This window comes from Mugil cephalus, chromosome 15 (genome assembly GCF_022458985.1).
Source record: "Mugil cephalus isolate CIBA_MC_2020 chromosome 15, CIBA_Mcephalus_1.1, whole genome shotgun sequence".
Classification (NCBI taxonomy): Eukaryota; Metazoa; Chordata; class Actinopteri; order Mugiliformes; family Mugilidae; genus Mugil; species Mugil cephalus.
Window position 1 is genome coordinate 6,041,021 of NC_061784.1, and position 21,034 is coordinate 6,062,054.

Below are 21,034 nucleotides of genomic sequence, written 5' to 3' on the forward strand. Positions count from 1 at the left end.
ATAGGTTAATAGACATAAAATGGTTGGATTTTACCTGGCGCAACAGAGCGATGAAGAGTGTTTTTTTTGGAAGTAGTATTTGGGAGTTGAATGTGTTCATGTGTTCATACAGTCGGTCTGTGTGTGTGTGTTCAGCAGTTCTTCCGTCCTTGTATATTGTTAAAGAGGATGGCCTGAGGGAGGAAGCTCTTGCTGAGACTGACAGTATTGCGTTTTCCAGAGAGCAGAAGGTTAAACAGTACTTGGGCGTGAAGGGTGGAGAGTCTGATTATTGCTGGGCTAGGCTATGGCAGCATGTCAGGTATAGATCCTGTATGGAGGGGATGGGAGCTTTCTCTAGGAATCTAGTTTTAGGACATATTGTATCTTTGGTTCAGCTGCACCTGCTCCAGGAGGAATCTTTATATATCGTTTATCAGCTATGAAACAGTTTGTTTGTGAACACGCTGAAAAAATCTATACTGGCATATGCAAACCTTTTACCATAATTTAACCAGTGACAAGCATAGATAGATTCTCGCGGGTGACATACATATGCGGTAATCTATTTAACACTCTTGAATGAAACTTGAATTTTCAACCTGCTGTTGTGTGTATATAGACCACACTGAGGGTGTTGCGCATGCTGCCATTATCAGTGTTTTAGAAAATGCACCAGCCTGTCTGATGCGCCTTCATGCCACCCCTGCAATCAGTGTTAGACTGACTCATCAGCAGCCCGGCAGGACTGACGTGAGGGCCCTTACGTTTTCACTCTAATTCAGGCGCACGGTGACTACTCCACACGTCTCTCTCTGTTAACCGAAGAGAGTCACCCAACAGTGGAACTGAAAGGCTTAGATAACACACCTAACACTGTGTGACACGTTGAAGCCGTGTTCTCTCAGCCACGTGTCCAGTCAGACCAATGATTGACCAATAAACTCTAAATTATGCTCGCAGTCTGTTCCGAAATGAAACATGACTTCAACACATTTTAGTGTTATTTATAAACGACACGGTGTTGACGAATGTTTTCTAAATCTTGATTTATTCAATCTAGACGCTAGACAGCGCTCTCATTTTCAAGCTGCGTTCGCTGACTCTGTGCGTTCCCTCTGTCTCTCGCCCCTCCAGCCCATGCGGCCCCTGAAAGCCACGGCCACCACCTCCCAGCCCGTCCTGACAATCCAGCAGATCGAGACCATCTTCTACAAAATCCAGGACATCTTTGAGATCCACAAGGAGTTCTACGACGCCCTCCTACCCAACATCCAGCAGTGGGACGAGAAGGTCACCGTGGGCCATTTGTTCCAGAAGCTGGTGAGTTTGACGTGGCCCCGTCGATATTACACTGTGGGTGGGTTTATTCTCCCACTGCATCATTTGCCGGCTGCATGTGAAGGAGACTTCTCATTGTTGGTACTGGGTGAATCACTTGCCTAAATTAGACTGTGGGTGTGTAAGGGACTGTATCCCTCCTGTCTGCAATGCCTTTGAGAAATGTTGCAGCCTTCAGCCTATCACGTGGTTATATTTCCACTGGATTAAAGTGTTTAACGGGGGATCTCAGTCCATAATGTAACAGCATCATCGTTATGTGTGTGTAAGTGTATCTGTAGTTTTAGAAATGATCCAGACATCAGTTTGTCTCAAAGACTATTAGACTAGTCCACTGTCAGATGTACTGTGGATTTTGTGCTCCATAACGAGTGCGTTACATCCTGTGTATGTTCATATACACTACACTGTGCGTGCTTGTCAAGCAAATCGCAAATGGGCTGATGCAACATGCTGTAATAGAGACTTTTAGCTGAGATGTGAGAAGCTGGATTTCTATTAGGAAAAATGAGACCACATAGAAATTAAGCTAACGAGGCAGTTATCCTGTTGACTTGGCCCAGTTGAATAGTTTGAATGTAATATGGTGTCACAGCCTGAAGTGTAGCCGCTATGACTAAGCTAAATAGACAGTGACTCGCTAGTTCAAACAGAGTGCATCCCCCTGTGTGCTGCTAGTAGCAGAATATTGTGGTTTTTAATTTTCCTGCACTGGAAACTCGACAGACAGACACGGTCTGTATTTAGAAAAGTGCTGCTGTAAGTTCCTGCTACCCAACAGCAACAACTGGGTTTGCTCTAAAGTTTGGATCTACAGCAGATGGCGAGAAGATAGAAAGCAGTATGTCTTTATTACTCACTAGCTTTGTTTCACAGCGATACTTATCCGCAAGCATTTCTCAGTGTGATAAGGCCGACTGAGTAAGCAGATTTTTAAGAATCATTTATTCTGCAGTGGTATGCATACATGGTACTCTACTGTTCTACTGTTTCATAAGACAGAGTATAGCTTCAGTAATGTCAAAGAAAAATACATGTTCCTATTTGCACTGGAGAGGTTTCTCTCCTTGGGCTTCGCTATTTGCTGTTTGTGGAGGAGACATCATTTATTGTCTGTAGTCAGATGGGAGTTAATCAGATGTGCCATTATGAGATCCTCTGACATCTTTCCAAGTCATTAGCACGTTGTTGTTTTGACCAGTGGACAAGTGTAAGCGCCGTGCCAGCTCCGCCAAGACATGGTCGTCCCTTTTGGTCTTTTCGAAAAGAGAAGTGACTGCATGAAGTTGTGAAATACTTCTAGCTCCTCTCATCTCTGATTCACAGTTTGTTTCTTTGAACCGGCAGTTTTGATTTAGACTCGTAAACTCACTATACACACATAGTGCCACAGATTTAAATGGAGATTTTAGCCACTGTTTAGTCACTGCACTTGTTGTCAGTTTGTAGTTTTGGAGCGCGTATTTATTATATTGTCGTAAAGTGGAAGCTAAAGGTGCATTTTTCACACTTCATTGCTGCTAGTTACGCTTTTGTTCTGGCAGATGTGTAAACAACACAGTGCTGCAAGAATAGCTGTGTCAAGTGCACGGTATCATAATGAGGAACCTAGTGAACTGACCTCTCTCATCTCATCTTTCAGTTTTGTTTTTCAGGTGCATTTTGACAAGTTAAAGAGCATTCTCAGTGTTATTAATAGAACTGACCCACAATGACTTGGTTAAAGGTTGCAGCTTACAGTTCACTGTTCAAGATAGGACAGCAGGGATCTCAACAACTCTGAATATCTATTTCATGTTCTTTTTTATTCTTTCTGATATATATATATATATTTATTTTATTATTTTTTTTTTCAGTCTAAGTTCTGTCTGAAAAAGTCTTTAAGAGTTTGTGTGTAAAGGCTCTCAGTCAGTCAGTCAGGTCGTGTTATGTCCAAAAGTAAAGTTTAAACATTCAAGCAGAGTTGATTTTCTATGAAGGTGTTTCACTTCTCATCCATGTAGTTTCTTCAGGTCTAGGTGACCGGTGGTGAAGTTTATGTTTTTAGTACAAACATCTGTGGGTGGTGCCCACCTAAAACTCACATGACTGGAGCTCGTGATAGGTGGAAGGTGTTCAGTGTAGATGCTGTTAGGTAGTAAACTAATGTTTGTTCTGGAGAGAAAACAACTTTATCAGTAACAAGTAGTTAATATAGATACTAGCTAGATATCGCAACAAACACAGTTACCAGAGTTAGCTAACACAACTGTCCAAATTATCATCTTCACAACCAAGGTGGATGATGCCACCTATACATACCCTGAAGAGGTGCTGCTGTCATGCAGGCAGAGCTGTGGACTAATTCAAAAATAGGCAAAGAGTTGGAGCATGAGTGGAGCTGAGGTGGGTGGATGACGTCTAGGGAGACGGCTACGGAACCGACCACAAAGCAAACACGCCCATCAGCGATATAAAAGTGCACACCCTGTTCATTTGCCACATGCCACATCTAGTTATGTGACTGTGTACATTGGATGTTTAAACGTCTAAACAGCTGATTAGCTTTGGCTGTCGAACCACAATGTAAAACAGCCAAGTACCGAATGTTTAGGCTGAATTTATGGTCTGATTATTTGCAGTTCCCAAGCATTGTTTTGTTGCCGGTACTTGAAGTTGGGTATAAAATAAAAAGAATCATAAATCGTACCCGCCCACAGCTGATTATTTTAGCTGTAGCGCTATGGTCTCGGTGTGGCCATTAAACATCTCCTGAAAGCCTGTGAGTCAAGCTGTAAGCAGCAGTTAAAATTGTGAAACAAGTTTATCAATAATTGATTCTATTTAACACTCACACTGGGTTCTGTGTTACTAACTCAGGATCGGTTTATGTTTAGCAGCAGACCACATATAGAAAATATTTACTTTCAGTAAACTGCCCCCCCCCCCCCTCCTCTCTGTGGGTAGGTGTCACACCACCAAGAGACACCTATTAGTGTAGTCATCAGCACCCATCTGTGCCGCGTATATGTGCGTACATGTCATGTGGCAGCAAAACATTTAGTCAGAGTGGCAGCGTGTGAGTACAGATGGCAGTGTAATTAGCTGGTCTACTCCCTGTCGCTACTTGTCGGCAGCATGGAGGCCACTGGAGCAACGCAGAGGCGCCGAGTTAGAGAAAATAAGTGGGAAGGGTAGAAAAGCAAACGAAAGCTCCGACATTTCTCACCTTTCTCAGTCAAAGGAAGGGCTCAGCTGCAGCCTGTGAGTTGCACCCAGGGCTGCGTTTGTTCACACAAATGAATGAAGTCTTCTGATCCAGAAGGTGGGAACGCTTTAAATTCAGTATGGCTCTAGTTTTAAAACACAGTTTTAAACTTTTGCTACTGATAATTACTGACTGTAAACTTTCTCCTAAGAGACAGAAGCCTGTTATTGATCGTGATGAATCGATTTGTTACAGACATTTACTGTTGTCCCTCACAGGATAGATTTTAACAATCTTAAAGATGTCTTTTATATATATATCAATCATTATTTGAAAACTTCAATACCGTTTTAGGTTTATGAGCAAATCATGAAAAAAAAAAACAAGATTACAAATGCTCCCGTTGGGTCCAACTGTAGCATGTTAAGAGGCTGAACATGATAAACGTTGGCATTTTAGCATGCTGAAAAACTAGAATGGCTATGCACTCTTATTGTAGGTAAGGTACACGCATGTTTTACTCTTTAGCCTTTTACTAAAAAGCTGCTGTTTGCTATTCACAATAAAACTGTGAGCAGAGGTTGTCAGGATGTTGGCTGTGATATTTACAGGCAGCTTTGGGTTAGGGATCATGTGAAAGTTGGATTTATGGCTAATTTATGCTGAGGCTGCTCAGAGACGCCAGTGGTTACACCATTACTGAGTGAGTATTCAGGCGAAATCTCACTGGTTTAATTGTACTCTGCTGTCACATGAACACAAGGGACTTGTAAGTTTGAGTTAAATATCATCATTTCAGCAAGAGGGGGATCTATGGCCCAGAGAATGCTGCACTTATCGATGCAGTATTTCATTGTGGTTTTATTCTGAAAGTCGACTGCAAGTCAGAAAGCTGCAGTCAAGCACATGCAGCATGGTTGCTAGATGCTAAATATACGTGTATGCTCTACATATGTTTCTGCTCTGAATGAATATTAAGAACGATAATGAATGTTGAATCTAAATGGATGTGCGTAATGTGTAAAATTCAGTTTTTGTTTGGGGAGTTTTGAACTGCCGGTTTCATCTATCTACATCCATTAAGATGACCCAGGGCTGTTTCTTATCGGCTCTTTCGGTCTCCTAATGTTTTCTTTGCCTCTTCATCTTCTCTGTCCCACCTCCGCTCTCTAACACAAACTGTTGTTTTCCCACTCTTCACTTTGACCTGTGAGCTTGTTGTTGTCTGAAGTGAAAGCACTTAGCTCAGAGTGGAGCTCAAAGCCTGGTGTCGCGGTGACGGGCCGAGCGTGTCCAAGCAACATGATGAACTGATGAAATATCATGACGTCATTCAGCATGGCCTGTACTTTCCACCCAAACTGCCAGAATCTATATTTGGAAATTCAGCGATCACAAATGTCAGTTCCCTCTCTCTGTCCGAAGTCCTAGTTGCTCATGATAAAGCCTCCAATTATGATGACACAGTGATGGTGACACTTTTAACCTCCAGTCTGTACGAGTTATCATGTTGCTTTAGTCAGGATTGTGCTGAAATCACATCACAAGAAAACTTTTTGTTTGGCTTTTCTTTTACCTCTGTTTGTTTTAAGAGCGTATTGATTCACAACATCTTTTAAATGTTAAACAGGCCGGATGAGTCCCTCTTGTTCTCACACTTTTAGGGAAGTGGAAGCAGAGGAAATGAAAAGTGGAGGACAAGAGTTTAAGGACAAAAGTAAAAAAAAAATCTTTCTCATTCACTCCATTCAACTGAATCCAATCTCATTAATTTAATAGGATGCAGTCAGCTCTTCAGCCGAGGCATTGAAGCATAGCGGTAGCAGGATGCATATTCATGCACTGCTGGTCTGCAGCTTGTGTTACAATGCACATACAGTGCCGCAGAGACGGGCTGTTAATGAAAGGGGAGAGGAAAGAGAGGGACTCTATTGAATGTGGAGGGCTGCACGGAGCCACTAGTGGACTGGCACTATGGGAATGTGATTAGACTGTGGGCATTGACTATACAGTATGTGTGTAATAGTGCATGTACACTGCAGGCGGAGTTGTGATGAGAATATAAATGAAGTCATCTGCCACAGCTGTATATCAAATTGAATTTAACTTTGCAGTGCACAGAATGTGGAAATAATGAGTGGAGATGATTACAAGTTGTTGCAGATTTTGGGTATTTAGGTTTAACAGCAGGGTTAATTTCATCGCCGCCGTCACGCCTTGCCTCACACCTTTTTGTCCCACTTTTAGCCCTAATGTTCTGTCTCTCTTTGCGTGCTGCAGGCCAGCCAGTTGGGAGTGTACAAGGCCTTTGTGGACAACTACAAAGTGGCGCTAGAGACGGCAGAGAAATGCAGCCAAGCCAACAGCCAGTTCCAGAAGATATCCGAGGTAAGTTCATCCTTCACAATGAGAGGATCAGGGAGCAGATGGACAGAGAGCATGTCTGAATATCAAATACGCTGCATTCATTTGAATTAGATCGGTGTAATGTGATTTGTTGCTCTGTGTTGCATTATAGCATGATAAACCTGATACCATAATTAGTTCAATACACAATCATATTAATCATTTTTGGGAAAGTGAAGAAGACGGGAAACAGCAGTGTTCATCGGATATGTGGTCGTATTTTAAGGAGCACTAGTGGAAAGCCTGGCTAACATACATGACATACACTATACTGCCAAAACTATTCACTCACCTGCCTTTACATGCATAAGAAGTTATGAGACATCACACTCTTAATCCATAGGGATTAATATGATGTCGGCCCACCCTGTGGAACAGCCTCAGCTCTTTGGGGAAGGCTTTCCACAGGGTTTAGGAGTATGTTTATGGGAATCTTTGGCCGTTCTTCCAGAAGTGCATTTGTGAGGTCAGGCACTGATGTTGGATGAGAAGGCCTGGCTCTCAGTCTTCATCTAATTCATCCCAAAGGTGTTCTGTCTGGTTGAGGTCAGGACTCGGTGCAGACCAGTGAAGTTCTTCCAACCACTCACTCATCCATGTCTTCATGGACCTTGCTTTGTGCACTGGTGCACAGTCATGTTGGATTAGGAAGGGGTTCATCCCCAAACTGTCCCTACAAAGTTGAGAGCATGGCATTCTCCAAAATCTCTTTCACTGGAACTAAAGGGCCAAGCCCAGCTCCTGAAAAACGACACACTACACCTATGTGGTCAGAAAAGTACCGTTTTCCTGACAGCCGTCAAATCCGGATTGGTCCATCAGATTTCCACATGGAGAAGCTATGTGATTGGTCACTGCAGAGAATGTCTCCACTGCTCTAGAGTCCAGTGGCGGCGTGCTTTACACCGCTGCATCTCACGCTTTGCATTGTACGTAGTGATGTTGGTCTTGAATGCAGCTGCTCGACCATGGAAACCCATTCATGAATCTTTTTACTCACTGTTCTCAAGCTAATCTGAAGGCCACATGAAGTTTGGAGGTCTGTAGAGATTGACTCTGCAGAAAGTTGACCTGTTGCATGTGCCACTTCATTGCTGTCATTCCCAATCACTTCCACTTTGTGATAATACCACAGACAGTTGACTGTGGAATATTTAGTAGTGAGGAAAGTTCACGACTGGACTTGTTGCACAGCTAGCATCCTATCACAGCACAACGCTGGAATTCACTGAGCTCCTGAGAGAGAACCGTTCATTCACAAATGTTTGTAGAAACAGTCTGCATGACTAGGTGCTTGATTGTAAACACCTATGGCCATAGAAGTGATTGGAACACCTTAATTCAGGTATTTGGATGGTTGAGCGAATACGTTTGGCAATATAGTTTTGTATATGTTTTTAAATATTCTTGCGCTAGCAGTTTTACACTTTTTTTTTTTTGTTGAACTACACAAGATGCAGTTATCGTGTTGTACACTGATAGATGTGGTCTAATTTGAAGAGTTTTTTTTTCTAAACTAAAAACCAATGAAGTTATTCAACTGAAACTCTGGCTTCCGATTAAAACCATGATCAATATTATTTCACCGTCATGCCTCACAGAGCTGTGTCTCTGGTGTCATTACCGTCAGGGAAACTTGTGAAGTTCACTTTGTTTGCTCTACTTCAACTTTCTCAGTCTGCTGTAGTGATTCTATAATTTATTAGTTCAATCAACCTCAGCCAAGCAAGTTTCAGAGTGTGTGTGTGTGTGTGTGTGTGTGTGCTGACTTCAACTGATCATTCCACTCCTGTTTCTTTCAGAACCTCAAAGTAAAAGGTCCTAAAGACTCCAAGGAACTTACTACAAACATTTCAATGGAGGGTAAGTTTGTGTATGTGTGTCTCTAAATGGTATGTGTATGTCTATAAGTATGTATTTGTGTGTGTGTGTGTGTGTGTGTGTTAGAGTGAGAGTAAATGTACGTCTGTGTAGGCTGGTTTGCTGCTTTAAGAATCCGGTCCTGCCTTTCTCTGCTTGTGTATGCAGTGGTGGGCTTCTGGTGTATGTGTTAGCCTTCTCTCCCACTCTTCCTCTCGCTCTTCCTCTCTCCCTCTCTCTCCCTCTCTCTCTCTCTGTTCCTCACTCTGAGTCTATGCCCGAGAAAGGAGGCATTGAGCAGGAGAGCAGAGGCTGGGAAGGAGAAGAGGGATATGGAGGTGCTTCTTGTCCTCAGACTGTGTTGTAACTGCACATACGGTAACGACTGCATGATCTTATCTTCCACCGGTTCATTTGGGGAACTCTAAGCGTTGTTTTTGTCGTCTTTGTTTGCTCTTCGGCCCAGGATATGTACGCCTTTGATTCTACAATCGATTGTTAACGGGATGTGAAGTTGAGACACTTAACTGATAAGCTGTCAGACTGGCATTGAGACGTTCACACTTACGATGTGAAATTAACGTCTGCTCGCTGGAATTTGCTTTTGTCGTTTATGTGCTCTAGTCTACGGACTGAAGGGATGAAATTAGTGTCTTTTGAAGCTTCCCGTCCTCTGCTTCGTCACCATGTGATGGTCTTCGATGGAATATGGTGTCTTTTAACATATGGAATATACAAGGAGAGAGCATCTTGTGTGTGTGACACTGTTTAAAAGCGAGGCACGTTCAGTCTGTTGAAGGACTGCTGGCTCTTCACAGAGAATACTTACCACCAGAGGATCGGAGCAAGTCTGATCTCTGTGTTTCTATTAGTCTGAACTCTGCTGGAACTGAGTTCATCGTGCTCAATTAAACCACCTCCTTTAATGGAAAGGCAGACATGTTGAAGGCTGGCTAAGTAATAGGACAATAAGATGTGATGAGTTAATGGTGTGGCTTTGTTATGTTGAGGGAGGCTGGGTTATACATGCAGCATGTACCTGTGAAGTGTCTCTTAATTTATGCATCGTAAATGAGATCATTTTGATCGGAGTCTTTTCTCATCTTTTTAACAGTATACTATTTTATACCAGTCTATTGTGCTTTACCATTGGTCTAACATGGTGGTTAAGCAGCATGAAACTAGTTCCCTACTCCCTCAACAATCAGGGTTAGTCAGCACCCAAAGCAGCTGCTCTGATTGCTGTTTGTATTACAGTTCCTTTATTACCTGGTGAGGCAGTCGAGGGATTTCTCCGCCTCAGCTCTTCATCCTCTTTCTGTTTCTTTTCCGTCATGCTACTTGCCTTTCTTCTTAGACCTCATCCATCCACCTTTCTTACTTTGCACATTATTTAACTGGATTTTGTGCACTTCCCCCCCTGAAGTGAGTCAGTTTGTCAGAGTTGTTTACATATAGTGCCATCTCCCAGCCTCCTTTTGATAAATGGATGCAAATCCAGTCACAAGTACTAAATCAAACGAGCGTCCGACATCCTGCTTTCCAGGTAGATAAGGGTTTTTCCTCTGCACTTCTCCTGATTCTCTCTATTCCTTAATCCGTCTATGTCCCGTCCCTATCTATCATTCTGCCTTCTTCGTTTCCCTTTCCTCCGCGGCTCGTTCCTGACGCTGGTAGCGCAGTGTCTTGCCTGAGAGCTAAAAGCTGGCAGCCCCCGTGTCCTGGCTGTAGACCTGCGCATGCAGTGCCTTTTCAATTACTATGCCCACGCGGTGTAGCCCCCTCGTTAGCAAACAGCAACTACGTCAGCCAAGCCGTGGAGGCGACCTTGAGGACGAGACCAATCAGAGGAACCTCACTGTGACAGGACATCGACTTCCAGTAATCCCCTGTCTATTTGAGTCTCTCTTTGAGTCTTATACCTCCCTCAGCCTGGATCTTGGCTGGACTTTGAAATTGGGCATGTCCTTGTTTGCACAGTGCACACAAAAACGAAAGCCTTAGTACATTGCAGTACATTATCATCTTGGCTCTGATCCTTAACCTGCCCTTGCATTTTGATATGATGTTTCCATTGACAATTCTTTAACCTGATCATTCATATGCCATGTATTACATGTTGTGGTAACGGGCTAGTGTTTAGAGAAGAAACTGTGGGTCTGATTTGAATCTCCTCACTGAGGTGCCCTGACAGAGCAACAAACTCCTTAGCATCTAGGGGGCTTTGCATGGTTCCCACTGCTCCAAGTGTGCTCACAAATCGTTATGTGGACAAACACATTGGTTACACATGGAGAATGAGTTCCTTGGATGTGTTATATATCTAAACATGGTGTATAGTGCAAGGAGGTTCAAATCTAGCTGGCAGGGGCCTTTTCTCTACAGAGGGCACGTTCCCCTGTTTTCATCTGGAGGGGTTTCTCTGGTTTCAAAGTTACAACCTGGTTAATTAGGTGAATTGGTGATTCTGAATTGGCCAACGGAGACATTAAGAAAGAAGAAGAATCTCCTGAATAGTTTCCAAAGAGCTACTTGCAGTGCTGTTTGTGACCTGGTCCAGGCGGATTTTATTTACACTTTGATCGATTAAAACCTCGCTGATCCCTCAACTTTTCATCCGGCTCCAGCATTAGCTCAAACGTTTTGAGCTAATCCGTCCTGAAGCTCCTGAATTTGAGCACGCGCACGTAATTAGATGGTCGCTGCCCCTGCACTCAGAGCAGGTTCTGCAGTAAATCCTCCTGGAGGTAGCAATATTGGTTCACTGAGCCAGGACCACTGATGGGGGCTGCATTTTTTAATGACTAGAGGGTGGAGGAACTTCAAAGAGCATCAGCAAGGGCCTCTAGAAGATTCTCTTTGGTCTTAAACAGTAGCCGCATGCGTGTATGTTTATTCGAGCATGGAGCGTGAAAAGATATCTGCCCTCACGCCTTCCTTTCTTATAGCTGAAGGAGATAAGGCACTGTTGAACACTGTTGAGTAAGAGAAAGATGAAGAAGAGATAACGTGTCTGTGTGACTGATGGGAGCATAGTTACATTTAAACAGATGAGCACAACATTTAACGGGGAGGATAGTTGTCCTTCTAAGTTGATTTGGTTTAATCTGCTTGTTTAATCTTCACTATAATGAATGAGACCAATCACTGAAAAGATCATCAGCCACTTCCAAATGTGTACAGCCTTCTGGATCTGGATTTTCGCTGCATTGCCTTTCTTTACATGCACATGTGCAGAGCAACATTATTAAACATGTAGATACAATACGGCACAGCACCAGTGGCTTTATTATTTTGAGACCTTGAGATGTTTTTTTGTCTTTTCATTACACGGCTGATGGAACCCATAACTGACACGATACTCACAAGAAAAGTTCTCTCCTTTCAGCTCCTCGACTCCCTTTCCTCCTCCCACTCCACTCGTTCCTGCCACCTGTCTCCAGAACTCTCTTTTATTTCCGTTTTCTCTGCAACTTTCCCTCTGCCCCGTCTGTGGGAGTTTCTCACCTAAAGCTGTCATCTGTGTCAGTAGCTGCCGTTCGCGCTACCTCAGCGGCAGAGCCTTCCCTTCGGGGACCCTGCCGAGAGTGGCGGCGCACGCTTAAACGGTGACTTAGAGGCTCGAACGCTGGCGTGTGGGCACGCGTCAGTCATCATGCACTTTTTATAGACACATCGATTCACTGGTGTTGTTTGTGAAGAGGGTAAGTACAGTGTCCAGGCAGCCTGTAGTTTACCTCGCAACAGCCTGAAGACACAGTGGTTTCAGAGCCAATACAAAGCTGCAGCAGCAAGCACAGAGATGGCCTGCATATTAAACAGCTGTTGCACAGAGTGTGTGTGTCTGTGTGTGTGCGTGCTGCATCGCTCTCCCTCTAACAACATATTCATTGTCACATTATTGTCACATGGAAACGGTTTGTTGGTTTTCTCCCCTCCAGGAAGGTCAAAGTCCTGGGTGGGCTGCATGTCTAGAGGAAATCTGAGCAGTGTGAACGCTCGTCGCTATCAAGCTAAATGTCAACCTTAGACTCATCATCAGTCAGACTATAAGCGATGCGTTTACCCCGGCGTGAGTGGAGTGTTTGTCCACGTTTAAGCGTCGAAACTGTGACCTACCGCGTGTGTCTGCATGTATTGACTTGTAAGCAACACTGACTCACAGCCCTCCTCTTCCTCCCCCACAGCCCTCCTCTACAAGCCGATCGACCGCGTTACCAGAAGCACCCTGGTCCTTCATGTGAGTACACGGCTTAGTCTTACACGGCTTCCAAAGGATCAACCAAACTCAAATTACAAAGCGCGGCGACGCTGCCTCTGGAGATGCTGCTGCAGAATATTAGAGACTTAATCTTTGTAATCTGTTTACTTCGGTCGCATTAGTGTGGAAACAGACATTTCTGAGACAGATATCTTGAAATGTGAGAAAATAAAACCAAATTGAAACTTAAATCAAAACTAAATTAGAGATTTTACAGCGAACTCATCCTTTAAATTTGAAATTTTGATACCGTATTTAAACGTCAAAGCCTTCATGTTGTTTATCAAAGAAACAGCATAAAGGCTCTTACTTAACTACCAGTTAAGTAAGAGATATGCTTGAGTGTGTCTGGAAATGTATTTTTTAATTAAGTTTGCATGAAACTCTCAGAAGAACAACTTATTGTGTGCATCCTGTTCTACTGTGCGTGAGAGGCCTGTCACATATGCAAACAAAAAACAAAAACAAAAAAAATAACGGCGATGCTCGTTCTGTCGGTTGCTCTGTTCCTCAACCTCTTCGCTGATGAAAAACAGCCTCAACAAAAACAAGGAAATGAGATTTCCAGAGATGACTCTAGTGTTTGATAAGGAATCATCTGCAGCGCACTTGTGTTTTGAATGAAAAGATTAAATTAAATTAGCAGTCGTGTTTGTGCTCGGATGGATTTTCATTAGAAAGCGAGAATTGACACCTGCAGTCACATGGAACAAGGTGACGGCGACTTACGATTCGGATCAGCGACTGTGCATTTGTGTGCTTTCACAGGACTTGCTGAAGCACACTCCTAAGGACCACCCAGACTTCCCCCTCCTGCAGGATGCTCTGCGGATATCTCAGAACTTCCTCTCGTCCATCAACGAGGAGATCGACCCTCGAAGGACCGCTGTCACTACACCCAAGGGAGAGGTGTGTGATTGTTTCGTGTGAAGTTAAATCTCTGAAGTTACCACCATTTAATTTTCTCCTAATACCTCTAAATGAGGTAGTAGTAGACCTAATTGTTGTCTTTCCCCATTTGTTTGTGTGTAGCTGATTACAACATAAACTAGAGTCTAAAGCCAAAGTCAATGATCAGTTCCATCACTGCGTTTGAACTTAGTTGTTGGATGATCTTGGGTATAGGGGGGAAAATACTGGGCATACACAAAGGCAGTCAGTGTTAATACGTGTTCCACTCTTTATGTTCCCATGACTGATCTCTATTCTGCTCACATCTTCATGACCTCCGCCTTAGATCCGTTGCTTCTCCTGAAACGTGGCATTTTGTTGTGTTCTTTGAGTGAATATTAAAACAGAGCAGCTATACTGCTCTAAAACACGTTATAGGTTCAATACTTTTTGTCCTGCTCCTGCATTTTGAACGTCCTCTGAACTTCGGACAAGGTGTCAATTCATGTCCACGTGGTTACCGCCTTAAGAAGTGATCACTTCTTTTATGTGCATGTCTGCACAAGCTCAACATCAGCTTCTATTCAAGTTCTGTTCCCGTCTCTCTCAGGCCCGTCAACTGGTGAAGGACGGCTTCCTGGTGGAGGTGTCGGAAAGCTCCAGGAAGCTACGGCACGTCTTCCTCTTCACCGATCTGCTGCTCTGTGCCAAGATGAAGAAGACCTCGGTGGGGTGAGTCCACTTCACCTGTACGCGTGTTATGTGTTATTTCACCCTCTACATCACTCCAAAACCCCTTTCTCATGTGGGTTTTTGAAGCCTCAGTAACAAAGAGAAAGCAAACACGCAAGCTGAGTGAGGCTGGAGGTGTTGATCAGAAAAAAAAACTGCAAACGTAAGGGTTTGATCTGAAGGCAAAGTAAAGAGAGATAAATGAACGGGGTCAGTGTTTGTGTGTGATGTGTTACGGCTAAATGTGGTTGCCTGTGTCACCTTCCGCCACCCGTCGATAAAAGTGTCGCCATAGCTACCAGACCTGTAAATCAGACTATTATGGTCTGGGATGTAATCTCAGCAGGCTTCCTTTAGGCTGCACTCGCACAGAGCAGAGCAGCCATCCTGAAACTCAATCACCTCATGGTAAATCTCTGAGGAGCCTTAATCCCTGATTAATCCCTCGATTATCTCTACTCTGTCATTTTGGAAGCTGTCATATTTACAATGATTACCACACGTTCCACATCCTGGATATTTGAACATCATCTTTATGTACATATATATTCCACCATCGCTGTTTGTTATTAAAGGGCCGGGAGATTGATGGTGATTTATTCATATTCCGCTCAGTCTCTGTATTAAACGTAGCCCCACCCTGTAGTTTTGTGTCTGTAAGACAGTTTGTTTAGCTTAGTGTGGAGAAACGAGTGTTTATAGCATTCTTCTAATCTGAAATGCACCCAGTTCACACAGATTAGTCCTAACAACCGGGAGCTGATGATTCAACTGAGATTTCATTTTGGAGGCAGTGGTTTGTAGTACTGTTGGATTGTCTTGTGTTGTACGGACACACTTTTCTATTATTTGGCAACCCCACGTTTCTGATGGTGTTTTTACATAAACTAAACGCTACAACAGTCATGAATGGGGGTTTAGGCAGGACTATTATATTAGGATGTGTTTGTTTTCACTGCTGTACCTAATGAACTGGCAAGTGGGTGTAGATTTACTTTAAATCAAGGTTGTGAATGGTGGATGTATTCAGTTATATTTACTTAAATAAAGGTAACAGCGCTGAAATATAAAAATTCATATAATACAGTACAATAAATGCCCTTTAGTGTATTTTTCATGTATTGAAGGTCTCAGTACCTGAATATTACGCTGGCCCGAGTGTGCTATTTGGATTATATTTACACATTTACTTCATTTACACCAGTGATATAAATGTAGTGTTAAAAAGTACAATATTTCCCTCAACCTTTAAACGATAAAAACATAAAAATAAATACTTCAAATTTGTACCTGTTTTCAGTACTGGAGCAAATGTACTTAGTTACATTCTGGCCCTGATCTTACAGTACACATTTTATCATCAAGCTGCTCAAATGATCCGTCTGATGGAGGTTTCACGCTGTTAATGAACTAACTGTGCAGCGCTCAGAAATGCTAATTAAAGTCTCATCAGTGACAATGTACATCAGTCTCCTCTGGCCTGGTGGAAGTAAGGCTCTGCATTCATCTCTTCCATTAGTATAGCTCTGTGTCAACATGAAGGGGCTGAAAGTAAGTCATTGTGTTTGGGTCAGTTTAGTACTAAGGTCAAAGAGACACGTTTCTGAATGAAGACTCTCTTTAAATGATGGTGCTGCTCTCATTAGGCCAGTTAGCTAGATGATGTTTTTTTTTTTTTTTTTACTAATTATGTTTCCTCTCCTCCTCCTTCTCCCCTGCATCCTCCCATAGTCGCCATCAGCAGTATGAGTGCAAGTGGTACATCCCGCTGGCGGATTTAACTTTCACGACCCTGGACGACACCGACTCTCACTGCATCCAAGTCCTGCCAGAGCACGAGATCGAGGAGATGAAGATGAAGATCTCAAGCTTGAAGAATGACATACAGAAAGAGAAGGTAATCCTGCATTCCACTTATTTATTTATTTATTTTCTGGCATGTGCGGCCAATTTAGTGTACTCTTACAGCTTAGAAAGGCTTAGCCGGTTATAGTGGGTTTAACTCTGAAACCCATTTAGTCTTATAGAAATGAAAAGAAGGAGCAAGGGCACGGCTTGAAGCTCATTTTGAAAGTCTTGGAAAGTCACATTTATCCGTGAAATACAACCATTTGGTGTCAGGCTAATGGGATTATTTGCTAGTTATTTTAATATCACCTCACATCTCTGAGCTCTGAGGACTTTTTTCAGTGTTCCTTGGATTTAATAATAAACTCATCTGATAGGAAACTCAACTGACCAACTGACCAAACATGCTGAAATAAAAGCAAAAAAAAGTTCAGATTCAGATCCTTTACATGACTTCAGTAGCGAAAAGTGCTGACCAACACTTAAAATAGAAAATGTGTCAGTGCTAAAGCATTCACTTGTCGGTAGGGGTTGAAACAAAAGTTGTTATAAGCTTCCAGCCGTCTGAAGAACACCCATTAACACACGGCCACGCCTCTGGCTTCAGGAGCACAGAGTTCCTGTTATTGCCCTCTCGCTGTGTTCAGCTCACCCACCCGGGGCACAGCAGTGACCGCGGCTGGTATTCAGAGTCACAGGAGGTCAGCGGAGGGAGACATTTATCTGATTGTAGCCAGCGAGGCTCTGACTCACGACTTCCTGGTGAGGCCGGGGAGCATGTGTGTGTTTGTTTCCCTCATGCGCTGACAATAAGCTGAGATCCTTCAATTATATATAAAGACTCACAGCGTGGGGCTCACTATGAGCAACTCACCCTCAGACCTTTCCTGGAAAATGGGAAAAATATCGATAACCAAGCACTGTCAATCTTCACTGACAGTGGATATCGACTGCTTTCATTAGACAGGACATTATAAAGTGTTTTGTGATGTAGACATCAATACTAACACAGTTGTTATCTCAGTGTAGACACATTTATTTAGCGTAGTGCTCCGTCATATAAAAATCTATTTCTATTAGAAAGCAAATGCAAATGTTTGTTTTGTTGGTATTTTTTAAAAAATGTATTGACTTTTATTGACTTCACTTTTGGCTTAATGTAAATTCAGAAGTGTGCAGCGGTTATGTGGTTGTCCGCAGCATTAAGTCTGACTTCTTTTTTAGGCTCTTTTATCTTTTTATCTTTTCTCTCTTGTTATAGTGTAATTAAAATAACTGAGAGGTGAGAACAAACAACACTCATGCAGATCTTGACAAAAGCCCTGGAGTTTCACGAATTGCTGACATTTTAGAGCAGGCGCTCTCATAGTCAGACAGCGTCATCCGCTGTGCCTCCACCCTACCTTACAACTGATACTGGATCTAAAAATAAATTTGTTATGTCTCGGTGTGTGGGTTGCGTCCCTTTCAACTCTTACTCACAAACTAAAAAGCAATCCAACGCCTTTTCAGATGCTGCAGAGCAATGCTTGGTATTTTACACGGCTCCTACTCTCTACCACTTTAATGAGTTAGTTTGAGCACGATCTGAAATTCTTTCTCATCTCGGTTTGTGTAGAAAGCGCCGAAGGCCCAGAGCCGCGTGGAGCGTCTGAGGAAGAAGATGAACGAGCAGGAGTCCTGGTTGCTCCTGCACTCCCCCACCATCCCTTTCCGCATCCAAAACAAACACGGAAAGGTACCCCATCCATCCTGCCATCATGTCAGTGCGGCGCACTAGTCCCGCCACTAGATGGAGATGTGCACCTTTCAAAGAGTCATAAATCTCTGTTTTAACCCTTTTTCTCTTCCTGTGTGCATGCAGAGCTACCTGTTCCTCCTCTCCTCTGACTATGAGCGGTCAGAGTGGAGGGAAAGCATCCAGAAACTCCAGAAAAAAGGTGACGCCAGGCTTGAATAGAGTTGTTTCCTTAGTAAAGTTTTGTGCAGTTCATCTTTAAGTAGTTTCACTTGCTTCACCACGTAAAAGGTCAATTTTGCATGTTTTTGTTTGTTTTCAGATCTCCAGTCGTGTGTATTAAGTTCTGTAGAGCTTCAGGTTCTGACCAGCTCTTGCCTCAAGCTCCGAACCGTCCACAACATTCCTGTCACCAGTAACAAAGACGGTATGAATCACACGTCTTTTTCCTTCTCGTCTTTCTTTATTATGCAGTCACACAGCCCCTCATTCTCCAGCCTCCCTGCTCTGCTTTGAGTTTACTTTCACACAAAAGTACACTCACTGACACAAAAATAAAAAAAAAATAAAAAAGCCACATAATGAAGGGGGAGGGTGGCGGGGGAGCCTTGCAGGAGATGAATCGAGGTTACAATATGTTTCTGATCTTGCTCGTAGCAGGCAGTGCCACGCAGTGTGTCAGCGGTGAGCTCTCAGCTTCTATATGTTTGTTTTTGCTCCAGATCTCCATGTTGCAACCGCTTTCAGAGGCTGAGGGTGGGGGGGTGACATTAAAGCCATCTGGTCGACCTACTCTAGCACGAGGGGCTCCCACAGTGCTCGCACCATCCGCATGCGATACCGCACAACCACAGCACTGACAGGAAGGTTTCAGCGCACTGAAAGGCGCATTGTTTCAGACGTTTTCGCGTCATACGGGGGGAAAGAAAAGATCAATCCTTGCCTCTTATGTAATGGAATCTCTATTTCAGCTATTCTTTTGATATTCAATAGCGGAATGTTTGGTTTTGAATCTAATTTTGTTTCGCGGTGCATCTTGAGGGCTGAAAAGAAGTCACCGCTTCAGCGTTTGAACATTCTCCGGGATTCCTGAATGTCAGCTGACAGCGCTGTGACTTTTTAAAGTTCTTTTTCCCCCGTAGTCAGCAGTGATTCACGTCCATGCTCCTGCTCGTTTTACAGTCCTTTAGTTATTCAGTACTTTTTAAATTACCAGACCACAGGTCTAAAACTTTGAAAACACGTTTGCATGCTGTTTAAATAAGGCAGGGTTTCAGAAGACGAATTGATATAATCAGGATTTCTGACATGACAGCAAATTAGGATTATCACATTCAGCCACTCAGCTGTGCATCAGTGCACACATTCCAGAAGTGCTTTAGGCTTTGCAAATGTATTTTTCCAGGAAAGAGTCGAGTCTGATACATGTTCAGAGTAAGTCAGTGGTTAATTGACTCATTATGGGGTCTTAATAACAAACCTTAAAGCATCCAAAAATGAAAATACAACAAATACAAAATGTTTAAAAATCAAATCAAAATAAGACTAATGCACAGATTCTGTTACATTTTTTATATATATTTTTTATATATATGACGTCGTGTTCCAGGCTTGAGACTTAAATGACTCAAAAAACCCAGAAAGTCCCCCATCGTACCTTCACCGCTGTTTTTTCACTGCAGCTCATAATGAAAGTGCTTTGGAGAGTAATGTTAACTGCGTTCACCTCGCCGCTGCCCTCTCCTCTCTAACAGCGCCGTCATTTTGCCTCAGTTTGTTGACATTCTCGTTTTTTTCCACTGAGCTGATACCCTTGTGTTCTGAAGCACAGGCCGGACCCTGCGTCTTGTCTTAGACTTTTGACCCACTCCTAATTATAAAGCAAACACACACACACACACCTCAGCGTCACGTGATGCAAGGCTGCATTCGTGGTGTAAATGGAGACCAGCTGGTGGAGGAATGTTTCTCATAACCAAGACGATGGATGACACAACAGACCCCTAAACACACACCCTCACCTGGCTCCTTTCGGTTGAATTATTATCTGTTATCGCATATTCACTATTCTTCAATTTATTGTTCAAGCTGGGTTTTAATTGAAAGAAATAGATGAATATTATTGTTGAAAGAAGCGGCTCTCGGTTTCACTCTAAAAGCAGCACGCAGGCCACCTCGGAGATGAACCTGTGAACTGCCTCCCTGTGAAACTCCTGTTACGCACACAAAGTTAACCCCAGGGCTGACTGCTGTCCTCTCAGCTGCCTACAGTGGAGCTCACAACACGGTCACAGTCCTGCTGCCCTCCATCACAGTTTATTTACCAGGAAACAGGCAGGCTTCACAGGCCTCAGCCAAAGCAAGACTGTATTCTCTCTGTGTTTCTGTGATGAGAGGGGCACGTTGGGCCACCCAAAAGGTCCACCCACGAGGCCGGTTGATGTGTGGTCAGACACAGACCGGATCAAGGGTTGTTATAACTGCTTTCACTCACTTCTTTATTTCTATGATGCATTTTTCTTCAAGTTTCGGTCATCTAAAGGTTTATAAGCAAAACATGTTGAGTGAGAAAATTTATTGCATTGAATGATAATAAAAATAGTAAAGTTTATCTGGAGTTCGGACCACCCAATGGAGGAAAAGCCCACGATTCTCTCTGATCAGATCTGAGCACGTCCCACTGAGCAGTTAATGTCGAATGGTTGTAGATGCTGAGGCGGAAATTACACAAAGGTTAGAGCGTCGTACTTTTATATTCTGAAAATTCACCAACTTAAATGGTTCATTTCAG

At 43.2% G+C, this 21,034-nt stretch overlaps 1 protein-coding gene across 3 annotated transcripts in view; it reads left to right on the top strand.

The window, feature by feature from the left end:
• The window catches only part of abr (ABR activator of RhoGEF and GTPase), a 119,088-nt gene that overhangs the window by 56,139 nt on the left and 41,915 nt on the right, over nt 1-21,034 (top strand). For all 3 annotated transcript variants that reach the window (XM_047606197.1, XM_047606198.1, XM_047606199.1), the window contains 10 exons: nt 1,117-1,302; nt 6,788-6,895; nt 8,716-8,776; nt 12,961-13,013; nt 13,803-13,943; nt 14,536-14,657; nt 16,389-16,554; nt 18,124-18,243; nt 18,370-18,445; nt 18,566-18,670. In XM_047606197.1, coding sequence (XP_047462153.1) covers nt 1,117-1,302; nt 6,788-6,895; nt 8,716-8,776; nt 12,961-13,013; nt 13,803-13,943; nt 14,536-14,657; nt 16,389-16,554; nt 18,124-18,243; nt 18,370-18,445; nt 18,566-18,670 — 1,138 coding nt within the window. The remainder of the gene's footprint in view (nt 1-1,116; nt 1,303-6,787; nt 6,896-8,715; nt 8,777-12,960; nt 13,014-13,802; nt 13,944-14,535; nt 14,658-16,388; nt 16,555-18,123; nt 18,244-18,369; nt 18,446-18,565; nt 18,671-21,034) is intronic.